Source organism: Diabrotica virgifera, chromosome 2 (genome assembly GCF_917563875.1).
Source record: "Diabrotica virgifera virgifera chromosome 2, PGI_DIABVI_V3a".
Taxonomy (NCBI): Eukaryota; Metazoa; Arthropoda; class Insecta; order Coleoptera; family Chrysomelidae; genus Diabrotica; species Diabrotica virgifera.
The window spans coordinates 9,069,793-9,083,063 of record NC_065444.1 but is presented as its reverse complement, the minus strand read 5'-3'; the positions used below and the strand labels follow the sequence as shown (position 1 = coordinate 9,083,063).

The 13,271-nt window shown below is 33.0% G+C and overlaps 1 protein-coding gene across 1 annotated transcript in view; it reads left to right on the top strand.

Annotated features, from left to right (window-relative positions):
* The window catches only part of LOC114328633 (cell adhesion molecule Dscam2), a 384,871-nt gene that overhangs the window by 246,200 nt on the left and 125,400 nt on the right, over positions 1 to 13,271 (top strand). The window contains exon 6 of the mRNA XM_050644410.1: positions 8,371 to 8,575. Within this exon, the coding sequence (XP_050500367.1) occupies positions 8,371 to 8,575 (205 nt within the window). The remainder of the gene's footprint in view (positions 1 to 8,370; positions 8,576 to 13,271) is intronic.

Here is a 13,271-nt window from a genome sequence, read left to right as displayed (position 1 = left end):
GTTAGTTAGAAGCATATCCAGTTAGTTGTAATCAAGAACGAAAGATGGAGAATGATTTTCAATAAACGTTTTTGCGGCTTCTAGTAGCAGTGATACAGAGTTACTACTACTTTCCGTTGAAACAGTTTTAGTTTATTTGATTTTTTGCCGAATTTTAGGCTCCTGGAACAACTTACATTCTGCTGAAGAAGACTCGATTTAAGGTGAAGTTATATCATTAACGGTACTCTTATGAGGATTGGATTCTTGAGCAATGTTTGTTATCGTGGTTGTTGTGTTTGAATCGTGGGATGCTAACATCGGTTCTTCTAAAAGTTGATGTACATGTTGGGAATCTGCATTGCTGGGAACGTGGGATATTAACATTGTTTCTGATAATGTATGTGTTTGTTGCAAAACTGCATTATCTAGGCTGGGTAAAGATTTTTCATTATTTGAATATTGATCTTCTAGAACTGTTGATTCGGAACACTGAGATGCTTTGTGGCTAGGCTTCTTGCAATTGTAGCAGACCAAACTATCTTGTGATATGAAAATCCTATGAAAGGCATTATCAAACTTAAGTAGAAATGATTCCGGAATGTTAAATTGTGAGGACTGATGTATATTTGTCTCCTAAAGCTGAGAATATGGTTATATTCAGGTAAGGTGGCACTAATTTTAAGGAATGTCATAGGTGAAACCGGTACTAAACCAATATTTTGTAATTCGTTGATTAGTATTTCATGAGGTATGAAGATGCATACGTTGGAGAGGACAGTCCTCTCTGCTGGTGTTATTAATTTCCTACCTCGAACAATTTTGCATTGAACTTCAATGTATCCTCTGTTGGTCGTGAAATCTTCTACCAGTTGTTTGTTAGATAGGTACATACAGATGCGATTGTTAGACATTCAAGAGCAGAATATAATATTTTTGGGTTGGATTATATTTTCCAAGGGGATAAGGTATTCTTGGAGTTTGGTATTGTCTAGTGCATTAAAAATGATCGCGTTCTCTTTAGAAGGAAACTGAACTTTTGAAGGTGCTAAATTATATGTTTGTGAGACATTTTGTTGATATTGGATATTGGATTGCATTGTGGTAACATTATTTTCCATTGTTAATTAATTTCATTAAACACTATTTGTCCATAACAAGGATCCGACCCTGACCACCTGCAAAAACAGGTATATGGATCTGTATCAAGACATGTGTAATTAACGTGAAACCACTGATAACGAGAAATTGTTTATAATAGAATTAACAAACTGTCCCAATATATTAAATTCATAACGTTTTTACAAAGAAATTAATTAAATCTTGTACACTTCCAGTTGTCGACTATAATTAGGCACAAATTCACAATTTATAACTTTGTTTTACCGCTTAAAAATTACAATTTTACGGAGCCGTGTTAGGAACAACATTACTTATCTCCATGCAGGGCGGAACTCCCGATATATCTTCTTGTTCATGTATGAAATGTAATTCTGGCAGCCCTTTATAGTTTTTTAACTTCTTGATGAAACGACCGTATTTCTTTTATCTAAAATATTTCATCTATTAATTATATTATTTTCTCATTATATTCTCTGTTCCTTCATCAAGAAATCATATCAAAGATTACAAACTTTTTTCTATACAAAGTAATCTTGTATATGACATCTAAGTTTACATTGTTGCAAACATTAGAATACAACACTGTCCCGATAATGGCCTTGCGTTGAGCATCAGGTGGCTCTACTACTTTATTACCGGAATAGTGGAATAGACTAAAGGAAGAGTTTACCTATCCCGGTTATCCTCGAAGAGTTACGACCGGTGCGGAGGAAAGCTGCTCCTGTTGTTTTTGCTGCTGTCAAATAAAACTTTTTAAAAGTTCCGCAACAACACGCTACTCCAATTGGAAACTGCTACTTTCTTCGCGAAAAGTTACTTTATAGGACAAGATCTCGATAAATTTCAACGCGAGGATTCCAAATGTGCAAGAAATTGCAAAGTTAAATAACCATATTTATGTGACTGTCTGCTTTTTAATAAAACTGGTAATAAATTGAATATACTGAATACTGCTGGAGACCGAATAACCCAATTGAATGATGCTCGGACACCGTTTCATTACTGCTGGAAATGCCAAACATCATAAAAGGCTAATGCCAAACATCATACAAGGAGCTCTAGAATCATAACGTCATATCATCATCATCACTGGTGTTAAAATTCTTCGTGAGCGTTCGCCGCGTTTACTATTGCCATATATGTTTGTCGGTCCTGTGGCACTATATCCCATTATCTCACTCCCATTTTATCCAGATTTTCTCTGGCTGCATCTTTCCACCTTTTTCTAGGCCGTCCTATATTTTTTATAACGCGACAGTCGTTACTTCGTATCAGATACTCTGCCCATCTGAGTCTATTTGCCTTTATATATCTGACTAGATTTTGCTTTCCGAAGAGAGACCTACGCCTCCTTTCGTTTGTCACACTGCCTCTGTAAGGGCCGTATTATATTATATCTTTCGAAGGATTTTACGTTCCCACACCAGCAATATATGTACTTCTCTCTTTGTTAACATCCATGTTTTGCTTACATACGTGAGTTATTCACGTATTCATCTTCGTCTAGCCATTCACGTCCACATCTGAATATAAGCCTCTTCAAACCTTCCTTTTCATTGTTTTCTGTTGTACGCTACTTGTAGACAATTTTTCCCGGCAGTCCGTTTCAGATCATTTGTCCATCTCATAGGAGGTCTGCCTCTGAGTCTTTTGTGTTGGTATGGTCTCCAGGTGAAAATTGTTCTGTGCCAGTTGTTTAGATCGCTACTAGCTACATGTCCAGCGTATTCCCATTTCAATTTTAATGATGTTTGTACCACATCGGTGACTTTGGTTTGTCTTATCCATGTGTTTGTTTTCCTGTCCTTAAGTGATATGCCAAGCATTGATCTTTCCATCGAGTGTTGAGTGACTCTGAGTACGTTCATATTATTTTTTGTGATTATCCATGTTTGTGCCCTATATGTTAATATCGGAATAATGCATGCATCAAAAACTTTAGATCTAAGATGTAGTTGAATTTTCTGATTTCTGAGTATATAATTCAGTTTGCCGAATGCTGCCCATGCTAACTTTCTTCTTCTTTTTATTTCTTCCGTTTGAATTTCCCTATTTAGGATTATTTTTTGTCCTAAGTATATATTATATTCTTTAACTTTTTCTATAACTTCGTCGTTTATTTTTGTCACGGTTTCTTCGAAGTGCATGACTTTTGTTTTGTTTAAATTCATTTTCAGTAATATTTTAGAAGATTCGGTGTGTAGTTCTGAAAGCATGGTTTGCAGTTCTTGTAGGTCAGTAGCTATCAGGATTATGTCATCCGCAAATCGTAGATTACTGTGGTAGCGGCCATTGATGTTCATTCCCTTATATTTCCAATTTAGGTATTTAAAAACGTCCTCTAAAACTAAGGTGAACAGTTTGGGTGATAGAGTGTCTCCCTGTTTGACTCCCCTGTTTAATGGTACAGGGTTCGTGTACTGTTTTTATTTAGGTAGTATTATGGTCTTAGTTGGATTTATACACCTCGTGAGAGAAATTTTTACTTCATTACATGTTGCATTGCAAAGAAAGATCTGTTTTCTTCGATTATCCGCGTTTCAACTTCTCGATCTATTTTGTTGTCACTGGTAATTGTTGCTCCTAGAGATTTAAATTCTTTATACCGGTATGTGGATGAGAATTATTAAAAAGTATGAATGTGAATCATTAAATTTCTCTCTCTAGTTACGTCACTGGATTCCGCAGATTCTAGGATACGAGAAACTACGCAGTAGTACCTTATAAATAAATAGAGGGACTTATTAGTATGGTACAACTAGGCACAAACCCAGACATCCAAAGTGAAAGTTATCCTCCAACACCAAATTGTTCTATATGGTCCACATAATGTTCAGAAAAAAGTCACATCATTTTCAGCGTCGGGTTTGGGGGGGGAGGGGGAATAAATCGGTAAATTCGTAGTTTTTTATGTTTTTGGTCAATATTTCTAAAACTATGCGGTTTAGCATGAATAACCTTCTATACAAAAATGTTTTACATTAAATTTGAAATAAAAAAGGTCCTATGCATAATCCTTCTAAAAAGAATGGTTCAAAAGTTACGAAGTTAGTATAGTATAATTGGTCCAAAAAAAGGCCTAACCCAGACATCCAAAGTAAAAGTTTTCCTTCAACACCAAATTGTTCTATACGGGCCACATATTGTTCAGTAAAAAGTTACACCATTTTGAGCGTCCGGTTTGGGGGGGGGGGGAGATGGGAAAAGTCGGTAAATTAGTAGTTTTTTTAAGATTTTCGTCAATATTTCTAAAACTATGCTTTAGCAAAAACAATGTTTTATACAAAAATGTTTTACGTGAAATTTAAAACAAAAAAGATCCTATACATAATTATTATAAAATCAACGGTTCCAGAGATACGGAGGGTAAAAATTGGAGGTTTTCGATACTTTTTATATTCTTTGGGCAATTTATAGAAATTTTCTTTAACAGGATTGTGTTTTGTAAATAAAATTTGCTATTTCAGTGGCCGATGATATGTTAGTGATAAGCCCTTGAAGAAACGTCAACCTCACCACCCAAAATCATCATCAATTGCCCAGATAATATAAAAAGTTTCGAAAACCTCCACTTTTCACCCTCCGTAACTCTGGAACCGTTGATTTTATAACAATTATGTATAGGACCTTTTTGTTTTAAATTTTATGTAAAACATTTTTGTGTAGACCATTGTTTACGCTAAAGCATAATTTTAGAAATATTGACGAAAAACGTAAAAAAATATCTAATTTACCGAATTCTCCCCCATCTCCCCCCAAACCGGACGCTCAAAATGGTGTAACTTTTTACTGAACAATATGTGGACCATATAGAACAATTTGGTGTTGGAGGAAAACTTTTACTTTAGATGTCTGGGTTAGGCCTTTTTTGGACCAATTATACCATACTACCTCCGTAACTTTGGAACCGTTCATTTTAGAAGGATTATGCATAGGACCTTTTTTATTGCAAATTTAATGTAAAACATTTTTGTGTAGAAGAATGTTCATGCTAAACCGCATAGTTTTAGGAATATTGACGAAAAACCTAAAAAACTACGAATTTACCGATTTCTCTCCCCTCCCCCTCCCAAACCCGGCGCTCAAAATGGTGTTACTTTTTTCTTAACATTATGTGGACCATATAGAACAATTTGGTGGTGGAGGATAACTTTCACTTTGGATGTCTGGGTTATGCCACTATTTGGATCAATTATATCATACTATATAACTTTTGTTCAACTTTTGTTAAGCTATTATCATATTGTAAGTTTGTCCGTAACACTTCTGTTGTTTCGTATTTTGAAAATAGTTGTAAATTTATATTTTGAAAATAAACAATTTTTAAAAACTCCTCGAATATCAAAGTTATAATTCTCTCTACTGGATAATCTGACTTATTGGTCCACCGATAGACAAAAAATTCCTGATCATAATAATTTCGCTATAGTAAAAGGAATATCACATACCTACCTCCAATTTTCTCCTTTTTGTTGACCACTCATCAGATCATTCTGCTCTCTTCATGGATCTACAAAGCCAAATTCGTAATTGTGCTAAACTTTAACATTTCGAATAAAAGAACATTATTTTCGAATAAAAGAATATTGTAAAAGAAAATTTACGTCAAACACATTTTTTAACCAGATATATTATATCTATAATTATGGCTATACATCATCAGTCTCGCTTTACAACTCAGTGTGAGTTCCAGCCTATTCTAAGGGCTATGGGACGAAAACTGCTCTTTGGTGGATGCACCCCTAAGAATTAATATGTGCACCTCCACCAAAATATAGAGTCCTTTTTGACGCTTTTTGTGGATTTTGAAGACGTATGAGACGTTGTTGGAAAGAGGAGGGGATAAAGAGTAGAATTACGTCATCAAATACAGTAGGCTGTAAAAAGGGAGCTAATAGTGCCTAAACGTCTTAACATACAGGGAGGTGTCACGTACAGGGACGGAATGGGAGGTTTCATCGCCGCCGGTTCATCGCCGTCCGTTTCATCGCCAGTTAGTCAGTTGATTTTGTATTATGGGAGATGACACGACACGAAGTTAAATTCAGTTCAAAACTTATGACAATTAAAAAGATAAAAAATATTATTATATTTACTGTTCTACTTCCCCTAAATTTTTGTACTTACAGAAATTTTGGGTTCTTTTCGAATTTAAGAAACAGTTTCTCTTGGTTGGAAATGTTGACCGTGAAATTTAAAAGATGTAGTAATTGCACAAGAGCTCTAAAATTATCGAATTTTTCCCGAGTGACACTTTGACAGTTTTAATTTCACGAGCCAAAGGCGAGTGAAATTATGTCAAAGTGTCACGAGGGCAAAAATTCTATATTAATTTTAGAGTTCGAGTGCAATTTGTTGCGACTATTTCATGAATAAAGCTGTTCAAAACCAAAATTTTATTGTAATTTATTTATGTAAGTACAAATTAGTACAATTAAACACAAAGTTTTTATAAATATTTGACGATTGAAAGTTATCACTTTTATAATTTTTAAAACATTAATTGTCATTAATGTCACTGAATGTATTTTTCGTAGCAACGAAGGGCATCTGACGTAATATACTTAACGACGGGCAATTATCAAAAATTATCGAGTTAATTCAGATTTCTGTAGCTTTCTATTGGTCAGAATCTCCTATGAATGAAATAATCATTGTAATATATTGTATATTATAAAAGTTTAAAAGTCTAAAGTCCTGTCTGGCAACGGGAATGGTCATATCTCGTATTTCCTAGAATTCCTAATTTATACTAGAAATAAATAATAAATGTAACTGTCGAAAATTCGGAAATATATCAGATAGCGATTAACTGATTGGCGATTAATCGGCCGGCGATGAAATGGCGGCATCGAAACGGCGGCGATGAACTGGCGGCGATGAAACGTCCTAGACCCTACAGGGGAGTGTAGGAATGAATAGAATTGAATGCTATAGAACAATCATGCATCATGTCATAAAGGCATTAGCTATGTATCTTAACGCCTATTAGTCGTAACGCTTAAATAACTATCTTTCTTTAATTATTTTTAAACATCTTAAATTTTTTTAAGAATTTTTTTATGGATTCTATCTCAATTTGGGAAAAAACCAGACATATGTTGAATATTCTGTAAGTGTAAAATGTTTAATTCCTACTTGATCTTATCAAGTTCAATTTAATCATCAAAAATAAACTTTTTCTTTACTTTTTGAATATTTTAAATTATAATCTTCGTTTTTCGGAAGTATACAATAAACATCAAGGAAAAGTAAAACAGTGTAGAAGTTCGGTATGTGTCACTCATCTTGACAAGTATCCTTTCAGTTTTTTCGAGCAGGAAAGCCATTCTGCTTTTGACTATTAATATCAAAATCTATTAACATCGACATTGTGTCCTACTGCAATAGTACAATTTAAGAACTAATTATGTAATTTTGAAGGCTATATATCAACTAGTGAGCGAGTTTCAATAATTATTAGACAGAATGTCACTGAAGATGATCTGACTAGATCGAAAACGTTCTGATGTTTTTATAATCCATTTAGATGACTTTTTTTAAGTTTTTTTTTAATAAAAATTATCTACCATTATACAAACCGAAGTTTTTTACTTCAATGTAAGTTCTTTGTAGAAGTAGTCTATTTATAAAATGATGTAATTTTATCTTAAGAGGAAACAGTAGCGATCAACAGGTAGCTAAAACGCATTCCAAGATTGCGGCTGTAATTTTGAATATTTTTTCGAGATATTTGGCACACGTATTCGTAATATAATAAAGAATGGCGGTACAGAGCCCAATTTGAAAAATATATTAATATGTGGAAATTACTCTGTAATTAAATATAATATTAAAAAAACGAGCCTGTACCGCCATTAAAAAGAACAAAAAAATACACTTTCTTCAAATAAACTTTTTTATCCGATGCCTAGATTTTGTGTCATTTTGGAACTACTAATGAAATAAAAAATTTTAGTAGTTCCAAAATGACACAAAATCTAGGCATCGGATAAAAAAGTTTATTTGAAGAAAGTGTATTTTTTTGTTCTTCTTAATGGCGGTATAGGCTCGTTTTTTTAATATTGTATTTAATTACAGAGTAATCTCCACATAGTAATATATCTTTCAAATTGGGCTCTGTACCACCATTCTTTATTACATATATAACGAATACGTGTGCCAAATATCTCGAAAAAATATTCAAAATTACAGCCGCAATCTTGGAACGCATTTTTGCTACCTGTTGATTGCTACTGTATCACCTTAACCGTTTGTTTTTTATTACAGGTCAGACTCGAAGATAGGGGTGTTTACATTTGCTTCGCGAACAATTCAGCGGGGGAAGAGAGCGTCCGAGTAACTTTGGAAGTAACTGCTCAATTATCAGCCCACGTCCAACCTCAAGTACAAGTTGTTGATGTTGGGAAGGATGCCAACTTTCAATGCATTGTTAATGGATATCCCATTTCGCAGATTAGTTGGCTGCATAACGGTAAGACCATTAGCTGAAATCAAGATTATCGATAATATTATTCATAATATTTATTCATTTGAAATTTATTCAATATGCTATTTATATACTCTTGGTCAAAAATCCGGTCACTTGCATTTTCTATGTCTCCTTTTAATTCTGTAAGTATTTAGTGGTTTAAATAAGGAAGAAGTAGACATTAATAATAGAAAAATCGTTCATTTAAAACACTCAAAAATTAATGATATTAAAAGGCAAAAAAACCAAAGTAAACCAAAGGAAAGTAATAAGTATCGCCAAAAAAATAATATTTTTCAAAAAATTAAACAAACGGGTAAATAAAGTTTTCATTACACAGAGTTGGCTGTTCTTTATAGTAGGGGAGGAAAGTATGCTAAATTTGCAGTTACTCGAGCGTTATGGGAACCTGAGCGTATTGGGTTGTGCAGAGTAGGTCCTAAAACAATTTTCCATAAAGTGGGAGACTTTCCATATTTTAATTTAATTTTTCATTTCCAACAATAGTTTTTTCCGATTATAGAGCCATCTATCCATAATTCGAAAAAATGTCTCGAATAGAAGTTGTTTATTTTTACGTAAAGAATCCAAATCTGCAATAAAATTGGTAAAAGTAACCCCCACCCTACCTCCGCGGGGGGCCTTGTGTGGTGTCATTTGATACATTTTTCAAAAATATTGAATACGTATATTTGGTAATTTTTTGATCTGATGTTCATTTCGCGAAATATTCGCTCTTTTTTGTAAAACTTTGTGACTCGCCCATTTCCTTTCACCCTACGCAAATCGTCAGATTTTTTAAATATACACTGTTTTGCATGTACTTAACTTACCTTATCTTAATCTGACGATTTCGAGTTTTTCTAAGGATAGATTTGATAATCTGACACGCTCGAGTAAATGCAAAAATCCCCGCGTTGGCTCCCCTACCATTAAGTTTATTATCGGGTATTGTCTCATCTGCTGATGATTCCAATATGCCTAGTCATACTTGTAATACGTTGCTGAATCTATTCTGGCGGTATATGTTTCCATTTTTCATTCAACGTTATTTTCAGCTCTTGCCTCGTTTCTCTTTTTAATCTTTTTCCCTAAAATGTCCCATAAATGTTCTAATGAATTCATGTCTGGACAACAAGCGGGCCAACCCAAACGGGAATTCCGACAGTATTTAAGTGGCCCATGGCGATTCGCCCTTTATGTGGATGTGCAATGCAATGTGCATTAACCTGCATAAATAAGAAATTATCCCCATCGAAAGCGACTTAGAAGAGAACATTGTCCTTCTGAGTCTGTCGTATGTATATATCTGCTGTTAGAGTTCCATGTTCGATGAAAATTAATTTAGTACGTCCGTCCGTTGAAAGAAGTACCCCCATACCACAACACGTCTGCCACCAAAGGGTAGTAGTCGGTGGATGAAATAAAACAAGGAGCAAATCGTTCTCCGGGTCTCCTCCAGACACTTACGCGTCCATCTGGAGATCGTAAGCAAAAAAGGAACTCATCAGAAAACATTACAACACTCCATTACTGAACAGTCCACTATCTGTGATTATTCGTTAATCTCATCTTGTTATCTCGATGAGCTCCTGTTACATAATTTAGGGCATGCTACTGGCTTATGAGAACGTAAACCACTTCATGCAGGACTCTTCTTACAGTTCATGCAGAAATATGAGTTCCTCGACCTTCCAACGAACGACTAGCGAGAACATTTGAGGTTAAAGAGCAGTTTCGTAATACGAAAATTTTTAAAAAACGTTTTCTGCCTTATCCTGGTCTTCTAGTGTATTCTCCAGTCTGACGATACTTTAGAGCATAATGGACGATACTTTCGACAATATTCAAAGGACTTGCAATATAAAAATACTGCGACCATCTTCATGTACTGCCACAACTTTTGCAATATTTTCGTGAGTCATAGTAGACCAGTAAGGATCTGCGATAAAACGTCTATTTTTGGATGTGAAAGGTGGCATTTGGATTTTTGCAGATAAAGTTAGGTAACACCTTCAGTAATAATAATTGACTTATGCTCCTTCTCAAATATGCCCGTAACATTAATAAAAAAATTAAAATATTTAAAAATTTCGAAAAACATTGATATTTTTCTGCTATCTTTGCTTACAACTATAAAACGATTCGTTTTGGAACAAAGTCGTAGAGAAATAAAATAAAGATAATTGAATTCTGTATGATATAAGACTGGTAAAAAATGTCTTAAGGTATTACCTTTTCTGCAATATAGAAAAATACAAAATAAGGGGGCAAAATAGGTCTGTTGTTATTCAATATTTTTTAAACAGTTTGGTGGCACTTAGAACCTTAGTAATTCGCTTAGGAAATTATTTGTAACATACTTAAATCGTGTACCAAATTTCATTAAAATCGAAATAATAAATTTTGCATAATAAATTTGCAATCTAAATGTTTTTAAAAAGTTCCAATTTTTTAAAATCTTTCTGAACAAAAAGTAGACCATTTAGTTGTTGGCTAATTTTTTTACATATAAAGAGGTGCTCTACCTATCTAATACACTTTACAGAATTAAAATCGGATTATTTAAGGGGCCCCAGCAATGTTTTAAATTTATAAACAATTTTTTGGCTTATAAACAAATAGCTTTGTTTAATAATAAAAAAATTAATTTTTAGCAATGCAAATAATTAAAACCGGTATAATTTGACTTAAATTTTCAAATGCTGTCAGCAGAATTGCTATTTTATTTTTTAATCAAACGTTATTCGCGTTCAAAAATTGCAATTTCTCGATTTTTTTAAAGTTCCACCGCGTTTATCTCGAAAACTGCATCCTACGAAAAAACTTGTAAGAACATTTTTTGCTTAGAATTGCCCAAGAAATACAAAAAAATGTTTTATTTTGCGAAAAATCGATGTCATGTAATTCCTTAAGTTCTTTGTTTATAACAATCTTATCGACATCCGGATCAACTGTTACCCAAAAAATTCGTGTCCTACGGGTCAAAATACATAAAAAAACTTGGGTAAGTCCATCTAAATAAAGGAGCCCGTAGCACCCTCTCCTGGCCACAGCACTAATTTGTTTATAAGCCAAAAAATTGTTTAAAACTTTAAAACATTGCTGAGGCTGCTTAAATAATCCTTAAATCTTTGTATGTTCTAGTTTTTGTTGTGCAAGTTTTTAAAAACTTTAATTTTTTTAAAAAAGTTTAGATTGCAAAATTATTATGCAAAATCTAGAAAGTCAATTTTAATGAAATTTGGTGTACGGTTTTTAGGCTATTGATTATGTACTATAGAAAGGAACTACAACGTTAACGGGTTTTTATTATTTTATATAGTCAATAAATCTCTACATATGAAAAAACCGCGGAGTGCTACCATTTAAAGGGGTGCGTTTTAGAGAAATGGGTGGATTAGTCCCTGGGCACAGGTTAGATTAGGGTGAGTTCTATGCACTTTTGGTACAAACACGTCTACATAAAAATTGTTCCAGGTTAAATTTCCTATCTAAATATAACTTTTTAAAGTCAAAGATACCTTTTTCTACATAAATATATTCAAAAGAAAAAGCACAAAGAAACCGAAAAGAAAGAAATTTTGTTTTTTGTCCCATAACTTTCGTCCACGGGGATATAGGTATAGATATTGCTTTACAGAAAAAAAACTTACATATTTTCTCTTTAAAATGGTGTTCAGTAGAGGTCATTAGGATTTACAGTTTTCGAAATATGATTTTTCGAAGTTCGCCCCTCACAGCAATTTTGGGCAATTTTCCTTCTTATTTTGCAAATATTGTTCTATAACTTTTTTCTACGTAACTTTAGGCATATGCAATCGTACATGTAAGAAGAATAGAAATCAATTACCTTTAAAATGTTCTACTGTATACTGTTGTACGACTTCTTTTAAAGAGGTTATCGCTTTTTTAAGATTTTATACTTTTAACAAGTTTTTATATTTTTTACGACTATTTTTTAAATTTCCCATTATAACTTTTTTTTCTATATTCAGGTATATATATTATATAATAAAAAAGAAAGCTAATTCTGTTTACTTTAAAATGGTATATTATAAAAATTAGGATTATTTTTGAATAAAATATGCTTTTTCAAAATGTAATAAGTACTTGCAACGATTTTTGATTTTAGGATTATTTTGTAAATTTCTCATTACAACTTTTTATGTGATTGTGTGTTATGACTGAATCTTATTTTTCATAGGTAATACTTTGGATCCACTTGACTCGGCCGGGCAAACTTCAAAATATAGATCAATTCCAATATTTACTGTCAAAGCTCCTGCACCACAAGCTTTGCTTGAAAAAATTGCATGTAAATGTACCAAAGGATGTACAAAAAACTGCGGTTGTAGGAAGATAGGAATTAGTTGTTCAATATTCTGCAAAGGGTGCATGTGCATGGTTACTAATTGTGGGAACTTAAAGATAACTGAAGTGTCAGAGGAAGATATTGAAGCTAATGCTAAAAAGAAATTGATTTTGATTTTGAAAATTTTTTAAATGTCAACGTTTAAATAATTTTAATTAAAGTGATGTTTTCTAAGACCAATGTTTATGTAATTGTTGTAAAAGAAATCATTTTAAATAATACAGGTAAAAAATATCAAAGAATCACTCGGTTTCCATTATTTAAATATAGATAATACACCATTTTAAAGAACAGAAAGTCCCTCTTTATTGAGCAATATATAGT